General features: G+C 39.6%; 1 protein-coding gene across 1 annotated transcript in view; it reads right to left on the reverse strand.

The window, feature by feature from the left end:
• Positions 1 to 18,345, reverse strand: part of CLINT1 (clathrin interactor 1) — a 64,082-nt gene that overhangs the window by 25,096 nt on the left and 20,641 nt on the right. The window contains exons 2-5 of the mRNA XM_082213541.1: positions 6,235 to 6,339; positions 5,581 to 5,677; positions 3,963 to 4,071; positions 2,919 to 3,083 (exon numbers count right to left, since the gene is read on the reverse strand). Of these exons, the coding sequence (XP_082069667.1) occupies positions 2,919 to 3,083; positions 3,963 to 4,071; positions 5,581 to 5,677; positions 6,235 to 6,339 (476 nt within the window). The remainder of the gene's footprint in view (positions 1 to 2,918; positions 3,084 to 3,962; positions 4,072 to 5,580; positions 5,678 to 6,234; positions 6,340 to 18,345) is intronic.

Genomic DNA, 18,345 nt, shown 5'->3' on the forward strand with positions numbered 1-18,345 from the left:
CTCTCCAGGCTTCCAAGGTAGCCGCCTGAACACACCTTAAACAGCACCTTGTTTTAGAGCGGGAAAACAAGAGGGGGGAAATTCTCCCCCTCTCTGCGCAGCGCCTCCTGCCGCTTCGCTGAAGGGGCGCTGGGCAGAGAGGGGGAGATTTTTTTTTTCTTTTTTCTCCCCCCTCTCGTCCTATGGTGCGAAAAATACGGCAAATACAGATTGGGCATCTTAGTGAGATAGCTCAGTCAGTAGAGAATGAGACTCTTAACCTTAGGGCTGTGTGTTTGAACCCCACACCGGACAAAAAGATTCCTGCATTGCAGGGGTTGGACTAGATGACTCTTGCGGTCCTTTCCAACTCTATGATTCTCTGTTTCACCTTCTGTGTTAATGCTCCCATTATCTGCGCCAATTTGATTCATGACATCCACCTACCTAACTTCTTAGGAGGACTATCCTGCACAGTGTGACCCACTCAAATCAGGAGTATCGTACTCCTAACCATGATGGTGCATACAGTGAGCTCACCCTGATAACACATATGCAAACCCCACTCTAGTTTATATACATGAGCAAGCCACAACCCAGCTGCTTCAAAGCACATGAGGAATCCCAGGTGCAAGGCTATGCCATTCACATAAGTGGGAAACCTCTTTATGCATGGTAGAATATAAGAAGTTCCTGCAGCAAGCCAGTGGCCCATCTAGTCTGTCATCCTCTTCTCACAGTGGCCAACCAGATGCCCCAGGAAAGCCCAACAGCAGGACATCCCCATGCTATGTTCCCTTTATAGAAGAATGATATTAGGCATGTACGAAAGAGAGGGATGCTTCTGAGGTGGCACGTCAAGTCTCAGTTCCCCTCTGTATACTTTATAGTTCCAGTTTAAAACCTTTTAGAAGAAGAAGAAGAAGAAGAAGAGTTTGGATTTGATATCCCGCCTTTCACTCCCCTTCAGGAGTCTCAAAGCGGCTAACATTCTCCTTTCCCTTCCTCCCCCACAACAAACACTCTGTGAGGTGAGTGGGGCTGAGAGACTTCAGAGAAGTGTGACTAGCCCAAGGTCACCCAGCAGCTGCATGTGGAGGAGCGGAGACGCGAACCCGGTTTCCCAAATTTATCCCAGGTGCAAGGCCTCAGTCCTGTCTACCTGAAGGAGCATCTCCATCCCATCATCCAGCCCAGACACTGAGGTCCAGCGCTGAGGACCTTCTGGCGGTTCCCTCACTGCGATAAGTGAGGTTACAGGGAACTAGGCAGAGGGCCTTCTTGGTAGTGGCCCCTGCCCTGTGGAACGCCCTCCCAGCAGATGTCAAGGCAATAAACCACTATTTTACTTTTAAAAGACAACTGAAGGCAGCTCTGTTTAGGGACGTTTTTAAAGTCTGACGCTGTATTGTTTTTAATATTCGGTTGGAAGCCGCCCAGAGTGGCTGGGGAAACCCAGCCAAATGGGCGGGGTATAAATAATAATTTATTATTTATTATTATCGTTTTGGGTTTCCTGTTGTTTAAACATTCCATTGTAGATTTTAAATTTCTATGCATTTCTAAAATTTCTATGCATTTACATTTCTATGCATTTCCCCCCACTGTACCATGGCATCAGAGTCCTATAGAGAAATGGATTGCAATATGTGTTGTATAACCCAGAATATGCATAAGCAAGCTTCTACAGGTCAGCTACCTTGAAAGGACCGAGTTGTTCTGTAAGAGATGGAGTTCACTGCAGGGAGGAGATCCCCACAACTTCTGGCTAGCAGACAGACAGACACCTGTAACTCAAATACTCTACAAACCACTGGACAATCCCCCCCCCCTTGCTGGCCTATTCAAATATCCTATATTGGGTTTTTACAAGATAAGGAAGGATTCCAATGGGTTCTTCTTCCCACAGCCAAAGGCCAAAGACTTTCAACATAACCTGTCACTCTGGTTCATTGTGGTCGGAGCATGAGCTTTTTGGGGATGGGTCTGGCCCACACAGAGGCAGCTCTCATGCTGCAATGGTAAATATAAGAATCAGGCCTCAGGGGAAACTAGTTCAAAAGTGTTGCCTTATAATGTTAGACAAACATTATCTGCAGTTTCGAGATCAATATTATTCCACACACAACGCTGAATAATTCTAGACCCTTTTACACTCCCCCTCCCCACACTTTGCCCTGAAAAAAGTATTCCCCCTGGTGCAACCCCATGTGCTACAAAGTATGTGTATGTGCATATGTGTCACAACAACAAATAGGAAAGATCCACATGGCCAGCTTGCCTACGTAATTGTCTTATTCGCAGAGACATCTGAGCCACATAGGAGAGCATAATGGAGAAGTGGTCCCTTGAGTAGAGTGGGGTGGGAGAAGGCAGCTTTGTTTGCAATCCAAAACACTTGACAGCAGTAGCAACTGTTAGGAGAGTCCGAAGCTAATCACTGTTTGTATACAAACAATCTGCGTTGCCAGAGAATCCAATAAGTTTATCCTTATCTATCCAACTGTAGGGATTTTGTAAGGAATCTTAATGCAACCCTCTTCCAGTATATACTGTATTTTTCTGTGTATAAGACGATTTTTTCCTTCCATTTTTTGACTCAAAAATGGGGGGGTTGCCTCATACATGTTTTTTTGGCGGGGCGATCAATTGCCCCCCAAAAAGCTGAACAACTTTGGCAACCTAAAAATATTGTTTTAATTTTGGGTTCAAAAAAATTGAGGTCGTCTTATACATAGGGGTGTCTTGTACACGGAAAAATAGGTACTTCCCCTCGCTGCTCAGCCATATGAAGGTCTACTTCCTTCAGATAATGACACCTATGTAGATTGGTGACGGCACTCATATATTTTTTAAAGAACATATATTTATTATAGCATATCCACAAAACCAAGCTAACGTTGCAATATGCCAACTACTGATTACAGTGCTGTACTCACTGTATCTGAATCCTCCAACACTGTCTGAAGAAACCCCAATGTATTTATCTTTGTTTTTCTTTGCCTTTTTCCTCTCTTCACGAAGTCTATCATCGTCCTGGGCAAATTCTACCATTTCTTTCACCTTCTGACGTATATTTATACCTTGGTCTTTGCCATTCTCATCTGTGTGAGCGTATATAAAAAAGAAGCAATTTAGTAGAAGCAGTTAACCTCAAGCATTAAGTACCCTGAAAAAAAATAGATATAAAAAGAACACAAAATATTTTAAGGTTATGGTATTCCAAAGCAATTCTCTGTAATGAGTGAACAGTACAGTTTTTTTATAACCAAAATTTCATCTTAATCTAAGGGATAGCATTTGAAAACAATGTCAACTGAGAAAGCTTCTTAAATGCTACTGATCTACTAAAAATATTAGTTAAAAAAGATTCAAAAACAGAAACACATCTTCTGCCAATTTTAACCCATTTAAAGCAACCTCCTCTCTCAACCTTTTTGGGAAGGCAGTTTTTCTTCAAAATACTAATTGCTATATTTCTGTCTTGCTTCAAAACTGTATTTTAAAAATGCTGTCAGCCCGAGTGCACTACAAACTAAAATTTGCTTCACTTCTCTAAGCCTCTTTCTTATTCAGAACACACACTGGCCTTGCTGCCTTTCCACTGTAAATATTATTTGGTGGGAGGGGGAAAACCCCCAGCTTCAAACAGATGTGTATGTTTTGGAGCTCTAACCTTTTCTTCCCATATGATTAAAGCTATTCCTTTACACACACCACAGGGGACCAGTCTCTAGTGCATATTTTAATATAAACCCGAACACTCATGTTGTGTTGGTTCTGTTGTTATTAGCCAGTCTTTTCTGCAAGTTCTTGTCTTCACTAATTAATACTCTAGGGTCCCACGTCTTGAATTCTGCACTCTTCACACAACCGGCAACAGTCACATTCTAATTAGAGCGGGGAAGCTTCTAAGCTGGTTCAGGTGACTGACAACTCCAACTACTGTTTTAATTTGCTTATAAGATTTTTCTATCGCTCACCTACAAAGTGGTAATTTTCCAGGGATCGCAAATCATAAATGTGTTCTCTGGCACTTGTAACAACACGCTCTGATCCATTCCTTATGAGGTAAGATAGGAGCAGCAGAGACTATAAAAATACAAAGCACCTTATTATTGCATGAACAAAAGCCATCAGTATTTTTAACTGCAATAAAAAGAAAAGCCTAAATGCACAAAAATTAGTAAACAAAAGCAGGATTTGTTCCCATTTAAATAAGCCACCTTGAAGATTGTTGCTCCTTAAAGCAAGAACCACTCATAATACAGTGTACAAATTTAAAACTGCATTTACTCACTAAGACAAAAAATGTAGAACATTAAATCATAAGTTATTTGCCTGAAGAATGTTCTCCAGGAGGGGGAAATTATGGTTAAGGCAATTTAAGACGAAGAAGGAGGAAAGAAAAAAAACATCCTGAACTCTACAGAATGAAACAATTTTCTTTTGTGTCTCTCTTTTTTTTGCAATTGCCTTATTCCCAAGTGTTTTTCCATTTAAAAGCATTTTTATGGCAATTTATCTATGTAGCTTTCTGCAGGAAATGTGTTGATGTATGAAACTCACTATTTTCAGGTAAATTTAAACAAACTTCAAAACAAAAATAAAGTTGAAAAGTATTTTAATTTTGTGAACTTCCTGCAATTTCCAGGCTTTCCCTTGATTTTGAAATCATACATAAATAAGTCATTTGGATGCCAATAGATGCATGTTTATAAATGTCAATGATCTGAAACCAGTATCCATAAGAATGTTAAATCCTATGTATGATAGCATTAAAAGTTAATTTATATTATGCTGCAGGGAAAACAATTACTATAAGGTAAAACCTACGGGTGGGGGTAACCTTGCCTGAAAATTAAATACAGTGTACAATATTTTAAGTCTTAAGACTCTTTTCAATACTATAGGAAACAGAAAAAAAATGTATCATGATGCATATGCTGAATTTAATTGCAAATGCAGCTGAAAGAACACAAGGGAACAAATACTTTATGGTGAACAAGTAACTGGCTTTCTTTTCAGTTAGTTACAAGATAAAATGTAATTAGCAAAGTTGTGCATTGGGGGGAGTCCAGTATAATGTGTGAAATGTATTGCTGGTAAATGTATGTGTTCATTTCCAGATTGCTTCAAATGTAAATTGAGTTGCAAAAGAGACATTCAAGACAAATATCAAAATGAGGGTTTCACTAGTAGGCCAGTAAAAGGGTTATTTCCCAGTTTTAAAAGATCAAATTACAGACAATCCTCTATTCAGTATTTAAAACATTAATAAAAATAAAAATTGCTAGAAGGCATTCATTAAAGAGTCTTTGTAGAGAAAAACCAAGAGAAAATCCTTGTTTTTCAACAGAGACTTCTCCTCTAAAAACACACACAGGAAAAATCAACTTGATTAAAATCAAGCTTGTACTAACTGCACACAAAGGATCCAGAAACCTGTGAAATTTAGCATGGATATTATGTTAATGATAGCACAAACTGAGTTAATTACAATAGGGCACTGTTGTAAAATTAAAACATTCAAGTAAGTGCCATATTTAGAACAAAATTAAACCTTGAAGAAGCTCATAAAAAGTAATTTTATATACATACTTTATAAACTCTCCGCCAGTTCTTTTTGTTGTCTTTCAGCATTCGTGTCCAAAGCATGTTCATAAGTTCTGGAAACTGTTCATACATAAAGGTAGCCCTAAAAACAAAAGAAAGGCAAAAGGAGGAATTAGCTGTTTTCAGGAAAGGTCTGCTAGGACCTGCATTTGACAGCAGGTGGCAGACTTGCTCTAAATTAGAGCTTCATTCCCAAATACAGAGCTACTGACATTTGTACAGAAGTATTTCATATACAGAATTACTCACTAGATTAGCAATGCTGATAAGTTCTCTCCCCCCCCCCAACAACGGAAATAATGAAGAACTAGAAGTTCCTTGTTATCTTAGCCCATCATGCCATTCATTTGCCCTTCTTGAGAAAGCATTTATGAAGCAGCACCAACTTCCTAATTTTGTATTTCTGAAAAATGCTTTGCTAGACCCCTACCCGAAGGAAATCTTATCTCCTACAAGTTACAGTGCTTTGTGGAAATAGGTTTTAATAAACAGTTGCTTGTGGCCATCATTCCAAGTACCATTAATACTGATCTCTCCATCTCATTTATTCTTCAGAAGTGGTGAAGCAGGAACAATTCTTACATGTATTTCTGCATAAAGATGTACCTTCCTTCACTGCTGAGTCAAATTATCACTTACTTGGCAATCTCTCCCATGAGTTGCCCTGAAGGTCCCCACGGATCATCGTTGGTTGCTTCTCGAACCTTAGACTCGATTTCTGAATAATTCATGACCACATTGGTGCTGCAAAAACAGAATTAAACACATGCATAAAGATTAGCATCAAAACTGAGAAACACATGAAAACTTAATAATGACACTAGTGGGTACCTTAATGAGATACCTCTACAGGGTGGGAAAGAAAACATCTTTAGTGGAGAAGCTACCCTGAGGACACCGCAACACATTTAACTATCTTTAAGAAGGTTTTACTATTCCATTAGCCTTCCAGAATATAGCTTAGAGACTAAGGATTGCATTAGACTTGGAACCATTCCAATAAAATATGGCTGATGGACAAATTAAAAGTAAAACCGAACCACTGAAGACTGGCCATTGTTACTTTGCTTGTACACATAAACACATGCACGCTACAGCCATTTGCCACACACTAGAACTGAATCAAATGAAACAACCCTATGGTGAAAACGAAACAATAGGTCACATTGTAGCAGTTGCCAACAAAATTAAAATAACTGAAGTAGAGGCACCAAGTATCACAGCCTGAAAAAAAGGCAGGACAACATGGGCAAAATCCATACAAACTCCTGTCTTCACCTAAGGACGGTTTTAAATACCATCTACAAGGATTAATAAATGAATGCAGGAACCAAAAATAAAGTTTAGTACAGGGGTCAGCAAACTTTTTCAGCAGGGGACCAGTCCACTGTCTCTCAGACCTTGTAGCAGGCCAGACTTTTTTTTTGGGGGGGGGCGGGGGGAGAAATGAATGAATTCCTATGCCCCACAAATAACCCAGAGATGCATTTTAAATAAAAGGACACATTCTACTCATGTAAAAACACGCTGATTCCTGGACCACCCGCGGGCCGGATTGAGAAGGCGATTGGGCCGGATCCAGTCCCCGGGCCTTAGTTTGCCCATCCATAGTTTAGTATCAACTACATGTAGTACCTTATGGCCAATACTAAGCCTTTTCTTTTTCTTGTATTTCCACATAAATCCTTAAAAAAAAGACCTGGCTAATTAATATGCCTTTAAAATTTGCAAACACACATGGGATGGCAGATTTGTCTCCACAGAATATTATGCTGCAGAGAGTAGGCAACTAGGAGAGTGAAAGGGAGAGAATTGCCACATGAGAATTTCAAAATCAGGGTCACTTTGGAGCCACTGAGTCTGAAATAAGAGACATCACCCAACTCGGAAAGGAAGAAAACGAGCACATTTATTCCTCTACACTAAAAACTGGCAAGAAACTGAGATGTACTTTCAGATAGCCTTGCTACTGGGAAAGTGGCAATATTTTTTCCATTTACATTGCACACAGGAATGCATGCAGTGTTGTATATAATACGCTTTCCCTAGTCCTCTTTAAGCTTCTTCGTATATAATGTGCCCTTTATAGACACGTGTGATGGACAAGGGGAAAGAGACTCTGCAGAGTATACAGTTATTTATACTATGCTATGAAAAAATATGCTGAAGAGAGTTTTCATGGATTCTCCCACCCAGAGGCAGAGGCTTCAATGAAGCTTCCACCAGTGTCCAAAGAAACTGCTAAGCTATATTTAAGAACCTTTTGCTACTGATCTTGAAATTTCAGTTGATACAGGGTCTATCTAGAAGACCTTAGCAATTATTGGCCAGTCTCCAAGTTTTCAATCCTGCCAAGTTTTCCATTCTTCAACTTATGATTTAGCAGGAAGTTGTGGCTCACACCTCCAGACCCTCCTCCATCTATTTTAATAAAGCTTCAGGCTAGTTTTGGGCCTGGTATTGGTATTTCTGGATTTTTCAGCAACTTTTGATACTAATGCTCCATTTTTATTTCGGGATCTGGTAGGCAGGCACCTCATTGTGGTTTTAAGTGAAGTCTTAAAGCTATTTTCAGTGGACAAAATTTAAAATGAAATCCAAAATGGGAAAAGAATGCAGCGTGTGCATTTGAAATGGTTTGGGCCAGTTTGTAGCAAGGAGTCCTCATGGAACTATTGCTGCTCCTGGATGCCTGGTGTTCTGGGGATGATATCAATTGTGTTTGACACACCAGATGCCAACATGGAGAGTGAATCCAAACAGGATGGCGGGAGAAATTCAGTGGCTCTGGGAAGAGATTACGGATATGTTAACGTTAGCTATGTTTGCTGGCAGAAAATGCCCCTAAGTTCACTTTTATGATCCTCATGAACCACTTTGATGCCGGCTGTGGGCCAGTAATAAGTTTTATTCAGGAACATCCAGTATCTAGTCAAGTCCCTTTCAGAAGAACAAGGTACTTTTTACAGATATCCATGTCTTTATAGATGGGGGACACTATTGCACTGTAGTTTACACGGGATTGCCCTTGAATTTTTTTGTCTTCAAATTGTACCAAATGCTGTCCAATTCCTGGCAGTTGCAGGAAAATGCAATCATTAAACCGCAGCAGCAGCAGCAGCAGCGAACAGCTATCTATTAAGTTTCTATTCCTCCATCAAAGTACATTTTTTAACCTAGGAAGGGCTTCACAGCTTCTCAGCCCTGCACTGATTAGCAAATGTATGTTGCTCCGCCAGTACTTCACATACCCCATGTTAAAATAAGCTAGGAATGTAATGGATAGAGTTCCTCCTGTGAGAGATTAAAATAGTTGAAGACAGTGAAGACAATTCACTTTGGTGATAGCGTCAAGTTTACAGAAAACATTCCAAAGTAAAATCTGCCAATGGCCCCCCCCAAACACACAGACACTAGGAAGAAATATGAGATATTTTTACTGCAGTGGTCTCTGTTGATATTATTCTAGGATTGTTTTATTAGGATTGGTCTACTGATGTTTAAGACCTAATTTCCTGACACTATCATTTAGTTTAATTTTATTGATATTTTAATATGCTTTGTAAGACTGGATTATAATGATAAGCAGCAAAAGAACTTGATTTTTTTTTAGAGAACTTAATAATTTTAACAGCCAGAAATCCTCGAAGCCAAAAGCTAAAATTCAATTTTATCTATTTCATGCCTGAAAAACAGGTAACCTGCATGTTTGAATTAAGTCAGTCAACAAATGAAAACCATTATTTGCACCAGAATGTGTGTCAAAACAGATCTCTATGGCTGCAATTAGAACTATTTATTCACTTTACTATCATCCCACCAAAACACACAGTTCATGGCTATGGTTCTGCAGTCCCCTTTTAGTAGAGACACATATTAACCTAATGCTATTTTTAATTTCCATTCATATGGAACTGGTTTTCAAGACAGGCATCTGAGGTTTTATAGCTTTCAGCGCACTAGTTTCTTTGTCCAATGTAAGGAATACCTGCGGATCAAATGGGAAAGGTTCTGTTTTTACAACCTTCCCCAAGCTCTTGTTTGAAGGGCTGGAGGAAAAGACTAAGATGAAGTGTTTCCTACATTTTTCTAGGTTAAATGCTCAAGATTGCAAGTCATGCAGGAAAGAAAAGCCACAAACATCCATTAACAGGCACCCATATCAGTTCAGTTAGGAGTGATTAAAAAGTTCAGGAGTAAAGCAATCTGTGAGGAAGTTAAAAGAGCAGATTGGGGGAAGTTAGAACAACACACAACCTAAAACTACTAGTTATAAACAGCACTAAGTAAGGCAGCACACTCTATCTCTGAATCCATCCTGCTATAAAAATATTATTCCCAGCAAAACAGGGAAAAGTACTAATAACCCCTCAAAAGAGATGTAGCATTCCAGAACAAAATCTTCAGTCGCATTTCATTCAGCACCAAACGTAAACCGAGGGGCGGGGGGAAGGTTGTGTAGTTTGGCTATGTTCCAGGTCATTTAAAAATAACTATTTCAAAAAAGGTGGAAATCTAGTTTTATTCTTCCTTTCCCATGTTTTCTATGGCCCTCAATCCATGCCCTACCCATGATGCCTGTGACCTTTAGAGCAGCTATTTTTTTTTTACTTCCAGATGTGAGGGGGAAAAGTGACTGGTTTGATTGCCAAGACTTCCTGTGATTGATATAAATTTGATATCTGAGGACACTTTCAGACACCAGGGGGGGAGGGCCTCTCTGGTTAGTTTATCCTGGGCCTCTTCCAAGGAATCTTGCTGGACTTCATAGACAGAATTCTTTGCAATGGACTACACAATAGCTGGATTGACAAATGGACTGAGCACGTTATGCTTAAAGCCTGCTATAATCCAAGACACTGTCTGGCAGGGACCAGCCTGTTATTTTAAAACCTGAGCAATTAGAATATTTGTCACGAACCATTAAAAAAAAGTCCACATGAATAAAACTAGATGAAACTCATTTCTAACCCCATTACTACTTCGGCAAAATCAATGTGGTATGTATCTATAAAAGAAAGCAGAAGTTTAAACTAGTTTTAAACCTTATTTTCAGCTTCTTCTTTTGTGAGACCTACATGAAATGGGTTCTGTAAAACCAAGAGCAGCGGGCAAATTAGTTACCCAGAATTTGTATGCTACTCTTGAATCTCCTTTGCCTGCTTCTGTGTAATATATGAAAAAGCTGGCAAGACCACAAAGATAATTTGTGCCAAGTTTATGAACAGAACTCTGGTAAACAAGAGTGCCCTGCTATTTAGTTGAAAACTTGCTAAGTAGAGTAGCTAATTTGGAGTAACCAACCTAACTCAAACACCAGTATTTAAAGTAAGAGTATTTTATTTATTTAATGGATTTATATCCCAGTCGTCCTCTCGAAGAAGCCCTAGGCAGCCCAGTTTCCCAGAGTCACATATACATTTTCCATCAAAGCCACTGGATTCATGTGCTCGGAATGTCTAGTTCTTGCCAGCTTGGGTGGCTATGTAATATTTCATAGAATCAGAGTTGGAAGGGACCTGAGGGTCATCTCTTCCAACTCCCTGCAATCCAGGAATCTCAACTAGATCATACATGACAGGTGGCCATCCAATGTCTGCAGAGAAGCCTCCAAAGGAGGAGAGACCACCACCACTCATGGGAGTCCGGTATATGGTCAAAGTTCTTTCTGATGTTTTTCACTGTGAGGTGAAAGTTTTGACAAGGAAGCCTGCGAGCATACACTGTTCTGGGTAATAGGGCTTCCCCTGAAGACTCACGTATGTAGTTTCTCTTAAAGTGTGTGCATACTCCACATTTAGGATTTGGATACGGAAGGCTCTTTTAAAGAATGATCTCAACTGCCGAAGTGCACTTGAGGCAAGCCTCTTTCAACACGCATGTGAATACAAATACAGTGGTGCCTCGCAAGATGAAAAGAATCCGTTCTGTGATTCTCTTTTAGCGGTTTTTTCGTCTTGCGAAGCAAGCCCATTGGCGGATTAGCGCTATTAGCGGCTTATCTGCTGATCGGATCAGCTGATAAGCGGCTTAGCGGCTTAGAAAAAGGGGGGGAGGAAAAAAAACCAGCAGGAACTCGCAAGACATTGTCGTCTTGCGAAGCAAGCCCATAGGAAATTCGTTTTGTGAAGCACCTCCAAAACGGAAAACTCTTTCGTCTAGCAAGTTTTCCGTCTTGCGAGGCATTCATCTTGCGGGGCACCACTGTACTGTACAATCCAATCACTTTAAAGGACAGTGTCCTTAAGGCGGTTTTTAAAAAATATTCCATATAAGCAAACAAACAAAGCTCACTTATCCAGAGTTGCCCTCCAATTAATAGAAGGGCTCCCTTTATTTGGGTTAGGACTTTGCTCCAGCAGAGGTCAAACCTACCCTACAGTTCCAGAGAATCCCCATTCTCTCTGGGGAATCTTTGGAGAGCACGCAGATTAAGAATGGGTTGGGTAAAAATCCTTTCCTTTCAGCAGAGTATTGGGTAAATTTGTCTGAATCCAATCCACTGTCTCTTTTAAAATAACCTCTAAATCAGTCAGGGAAACAAGCAGCGGAAGTGGGAAGCAGGGTTACAGTTAAGCTTTTTATTGTCCCATGTATACAAAAAAGCAATTATGGTATTGTGCATGCTTGGAAAATATAGGCAACAAGTATATGACGTCTGCAATGAAAAATTATTGCTTCTGAAGTGTCTTAGATTTGCTCAAATCTTGTTCATCCATGTGCAAAATAAATATATAGTTAACAGTCATTGCAACCAAGCAACATCAAACCTTGTACAATGTTCCCCAAATCTTGTTCTGTTAGCTCAGGATGACTGTCAGAAATCTAGTGGAAATCTTGAAACTGAGGCTGTAATCCTAAGAATGTGTCTCTAGTCTAGAAGCAAGTATCATTGAACACAGTGACTATAGAGTCGTTTTTTTGTTAGTCTTCATTCTTTTTATAAAAAGGCTGCATGGAGAATTAACAGCTTCTGGAATATATTTTGCGTATCTTTTGCTACCTTGGATTGTAGGCAACATTTATAGTTGAAGTGTGTGCTTATATTTCAGTATTTTTCGGTTTGTTGTACTATGAGTTGCAAATGGGGAAGACTAAAAAGAGAAAATAGTAATTGCATTTTTAACAGGTTGAGTACATAAAACATGTTACAGAATTCTTTAATTCTAAGTAATGTTGTCTACCTGGCCCAGTTGGTGGATCTCTCTGTTCTATTAAAAAACAAAGTGGATGCAGCAAGCCTGAAATCTACCCTCCCTTGCTCTATGTAGACACATACATTTTTATTTTTGGTTGTGTAATGTATAGCTGCATGGGGTGAAAAGGGGTATATCCCTATAGTCTTTTAAAATCATTTAATGGCTTAAAGTTTATTCTTCTTACAGGGATAAGAAACCCTGATTTTAGATGGTGTATCGCAGCCATAGACTAGTTTACATGCATGGATGGGGTTGCTATCCTCCCACCCAAGTTCTTCTGAATTAGCTGTGTCTGTCAATAAGAGTCTTATTATAAGCAGTTTTCCAGAAATATTTTTTCATTTGCTATAAAAATAACTTATGTAATGCTTCTCCAGCTGAGCCTGAAATGTCTTCAACAGAGCATTTAATCAGTAACACGAGAAACTTGGGCTCAAGAACCCCAGCACTGTTCATAAGCCACTAGAGGCCAGCAAACCATGTGAGAAACATTAACATTGACAAAGAAGGAAAGTTGTGTCGTTTAGCTGTATTCCATCTCCTATGAACTGATTGCCATGGCACCACTTCTGCCAGAGAGTAAGAACAAACTGACCAGTCACTCAAAAATTTAAGATGTTCACATTGCCCTTTCCCGGGAAGCTCACACCCAAAAGATTATGCACACAAGTTAAGGCTGTAAATCAACAAATAAAATCATTAAAGGTGTCAGAAACCATTTCTAACAAATATATCCACAAAACAGCAAATACACAAACATGTACAGATACATTTCTGCTTTGTTTCTTTTTAAATAATGTTAATGAAGGAGTGTGTGTGTGTGCGCATGCATGTTAAGACTAACAAAACCAGGGGGAAAAACCATGGCCCGGAAGCATTTTCACTGGATAGTAACATCTATGTCTTCCATCTGCATTCAGATTTTTAATTTAACTTTGAGACACAATAACATCATGGGGGCATCATCAATGTGTCTGCTGCATTCACGTATGAAGCATGAACCTGTTTAATCAGAGAGAGGCCTGAGTCCTCTCATAGCTTATCTTCCTGCACCTGGTTGCTCCAGGAATGTCTCTCTTTTTCTGGCATCACTAGTGAAGTGAGCTGATCTGATCTGGGGATTGCGACAAGCGCTAGAGCAGTAGTCTTCAATGCCATATGCTATGATGACTGTTCAATTGCCCTTTGGAAAGGAAACCCAGCACTACTGAAAGGAAGATCATCACCCTTCTTCAGGTTCAAGTGGCTGTTTCTAAGGGACTTAGTAGTCCAGCTGCAACAAGAAATCCTTACTACCATCCCGGCTCTAAGTATGGAACTGGTCAGCAGGGAAAGGGTTTATCCCCACACATGTAGTGGGGCTGCCAATGTCTTCCAAATAACTCTGAAGCAAAACACAACTATGGGAAAGATCCACAGGCTTCTCCCCTATTCCAAATTTGACATCTCACGAGGAGGAACACGATTAGAAAAAAGATAAAGGGCAGAGCCTGGCCAAAAAAGGGAGGCAGAGAATGATCTGGTATGCACTTAATGCTTAGCCATGATTTAGCTTGACTATGGTTTATGGAACTATGGAACGTGCAAAGCCATGTTTTGTTGTTAGCTTACAAATCATGGTTTGCTATTGCTGTGGTTTGGTGTTATGTCTAAAACCAGCAGTCTTGTTTAACTATTGTTCGTTTGGCAACTGCATCCCAGATACTTGTCGAACTACAAAGACATGAGGCAAGAGCAGCTGGAAAACCACCCAAACTATGGAAAAACAAGACACAGTGTGTTTGCATGGTTAAAACAAAGTATGGCTTACTTTTATGTTTACACGGCGGCCACTGAGTTTCTCCTTGTGTTTCTGCTGTGTAGGAATTGTACAGAGGAATAAAAACCCAGTAAGTGCATATGTGTGAACTCACCCTTCAGCAACACCGAGAAGCCTGCAACTTGGATTTTTAATGTTATTCCTAAATCTCCAAAAAGGCTTCCTAGTAAGCGTGCTGTGAAACATTTCTCCATCTGCTTGCTACCAAGCCAAGAAATACCAGACCGTTCTACAAGCACCAAAACACCAACAATGATCTCTTCTGGCCAACAATGCCAATTTCAGACCAGCACTGTAAGAATCATGTTTTCTATTTCCATCTTTGGAAGTAAAGGTTCAATAATTTATGTGACAGATGTGCAAGACAAACTGAAATGAAAGAGATAAGCCAAGAAAAACATCCTGATGTCTACAAGTGAGTTATGGCTTGGGGGAGGAAGGAACTATAAAAGCTATTTCCTGCTCCTCACAACTTTTTGTGATTTAAAAAAAGTACCAAGAAAACAAGATAGCCCATTATTCAGAACCCCTCTTTCTAAGCTTTCAGAACAGCTGAAAACTGAGATCATAGGTTTCATTCTGGTCTCAGCCCACAGCGCTAGAAACTCTTCGTTGTTAATGAAGAGCTTCCCTTTCAAGCTGAGTGTTCAGGTTATGAAACCAGTCTCTCAGAGCTTCCACATTTATCAGAATGGTTTAGAGAAGTTTGAAAGATTAAATATGAAGGTGAGGTCTTTTAGATAGCCCTTTGATTAAAGCTATTATTTTTTTGGCAGAGCTCTTTAAAGGCCACAAAGGGCTCGCTTCCTGTATTGTAAGGGAGGAAGTTGCCTCCTGCTGGTAAGGTTTTAAAAGTTATTTGGCGGAGGGGAAAAATCCCATCAGATTGATCTTTCCTATCCATTGTAGGTCATTTTCACCAATGAATAGAGAATGAACATAGGACAAGAATGTGAACTTTGTCCTTTTAGCACTTTAGCTCCTTTAATTCTTTGCCTTTCAAGCCTGTATCTTCTCATTCACTGTTTTTGTCATTTTAACCTTAAGTACACCATGAATTATGTTTCAAGGCATACTCTTGTGGAGCATTCTGCATCAGGTGAACTAACTTTTTTTTTTAAAAAAAGCAAGAGATCCTGTGGCACCTCAGAGACTAAGTGATTCATTGCAGCAGAACCTTTTCATAGCCATGGGCCCACACCGAGTCTGTAGTAACTTGCAAGAAAGTGGGACACTGGGTTTTAAAGCATACACTTCACATTACTGGCCTAGTGAAGGGGTTCTGATCAGGTAGGCTGTACCCTGTCTATGTGTCCTTTGCAATGTGTACTCAGCAATTAAAGAGAAGGAGGGAGAGAGAGTAAGAGAGAGAGAGAGAGGACCCCAAAGTAAGCCTATGCACTGAGGAAAGCTGAATTCTGCAACCGAATTAGATTACAGAAATTCAGCCTTTTAAAACATCTAGCCATGAGAGTGCCAAGGAGCCACAAAGAACACTGAAGCTCCACCCGCTGACCTTCTGTTATGTCTTTCCGTGTATAGAAGAGTATAGAAGATAACAATCATATCTTCTATTTTGGATTTGTACAGACAACATTGATTATCATTGTGTGATAAATGCAAGACTAAAGCTAGCAACTTGGTTCTGACAGAATGGGAAACCATGCTTTCCTGCTATGGGAAGAAGCCAGGACGAACCATCCTTCAGAGGAAGATCAAGTGTCTACTCTCAAACTTAACATTAAAGCACAATTCTTCATTATGTCGAAATTCAGGAAAATTGGGGCTTGCTAAAACTATGTTTAGCAAAAACAAGCAAACATAAAGCAATAGTATGATCTAGCTGTAACTCTGAACAGTAGTGTGCCTGTTATAGGATGAGGATATAATGCAACTCCCCCCCACCCCCGTCTCACTTCTCGTAATGCTAACAAAGCCCTATACATTAAGTGTCTTGAACTCCATACCCTAATTGCATTATATTTACAGAAAAGTAGGAGACCCAGAAACACATAAGTGTTTGACAAAAAAGAAACTGGCATGAACACTTTTACAAAGTTTGCTGCTCCACACAAAAACACACAGTAAGGTGTACCTCATCTTCATACAATGTTGTTCAATGGACAATCTTAAATGATGAGGATACTGGCCTTTTGATGCCTGGTAATGGGCTTCCTTGGTAGTGTTCCATTAGAGCTTACACCAAGCTATGCTAAGGAGATCAAGATCATGTGATTAAGCCCTACTGCCAGATTACTAGTAACAGAGCATGCCAAGTAAAGTTATGAAAGTAAAAATATTGTGGAGGGATAGTATTAGCTGAATGATTAAAATACAGGAGACATCACTTCACAACACCAGCAATTCCAGCCTTTGGAGGTAGAGAGAGAGAGAGAGAGAGAGAGAGAGAGAAAATAACAATTCCAAAACCTTGAGCATCACAGGACTTGACTTCAATCTTTTAAAGTTAACTCAAACTGTTGAGCTAGTGGATGGGGAATTTAGAGCTGAATTTCATTGTATATTTGCAACACTTCAGTGCTTATGAAATCAACTATACATTAATCCTTCTTACCTAAAGCACTGGTACAGCTCCTAACCAGATTAAATTTTAGTAAGGCATTAGCATCAGACATTTTTCAATACCATTATGTTCCCACTTCTGACCAGAACGGAAATTTCAAAGGGTGGCTTTTATATGTGAATGTTCTTGTTCACCAAAGACTGCCCCTTCAGACAGGACTTCATTTTTTTTTAGCACCCATGTTAAGTTTCCAGGCAGTGTTCGAAACTCCCATTGTTCTAGGAGCATTTTGCGACAGGGAATTTCATTAATGCGAGAGCAGTTTCTAAGCTCTATGCCCATAACCTAGGTTTAAGGCGCCATTTAGTTCCAAGCTTTCATATCTGTTTCTAACACTGTTTCCAGGGTAGTTTTCCTAGTATTTGCAAGCTGCATAATCCTCACATAACTTCCTGAACAGTGATGAATTTTTAACAAGTACCATTAAAAACTCAAGTGCAGCTAGTTCTCTTCCATGGTCTGCATGTCTGCTCTAGAAATTCTCCAACATCCTGCCATGTGAATATCAATTATTTCCCCACCTCCATATCTAGGTATCAACACTATTCTCAACCCTGTTTTATCACTTCTCTAGCCTTCATTTTTATATATTCAAAGTATATTAAGCTGCTTAAGCCTTTGTATGCTGCCTTCCCAAAGTTTAAAGCTTGCTCAAGGTGGCTTACACCATATAAATAATTACATAACTACAAACATAACAAAAGTAGTCAAAAACAATAAACAAAACAACAAAGTACACAACCAAACTGAAGAATTGCCACATAAATCATAAGAATCAAAATAAAGATACAAAAAAAAGAATAAAAGCAACAACCCCCCCTAAGCAATACCCCAATCCAAGGAGAGCAGTTCCACCGTTTGGTGGTTTCTATACCCCTCTCCTGGGCCACCAATTCCACAGTGGCAGAACTACCAAGAGAGCCTCTTCTTGCTGATCTTAATACCAGAGAAGGTTGGTAGGAATGGAGATGCTTTTCCATTGACAGGAGTTGTAATCCAGTCCCCCTTCTTTTTAAGTCTCCAAGTATACAGAACAGACAAGGGAGGTATATTGTAAACTGCATACTAATATCCTGGCATAATACACCAACAACATATTTTTCATGATCAACGTTAAAATTTTATCTACAAGAGCCATCAGATTCTTC

The sequence above is a fragment of the Podarcis vaucheri genome (genome assembly GCF_965113315.1).
Source record: "Podarcis vaucheri genome assembly, chromosome: 2".
Lineage (NCBI taxonomy): Eukaryota > Metazoa > Chordata > Lepidosauria > Squamata > Lacertidae > Podarcis > Podarcis vaucheri.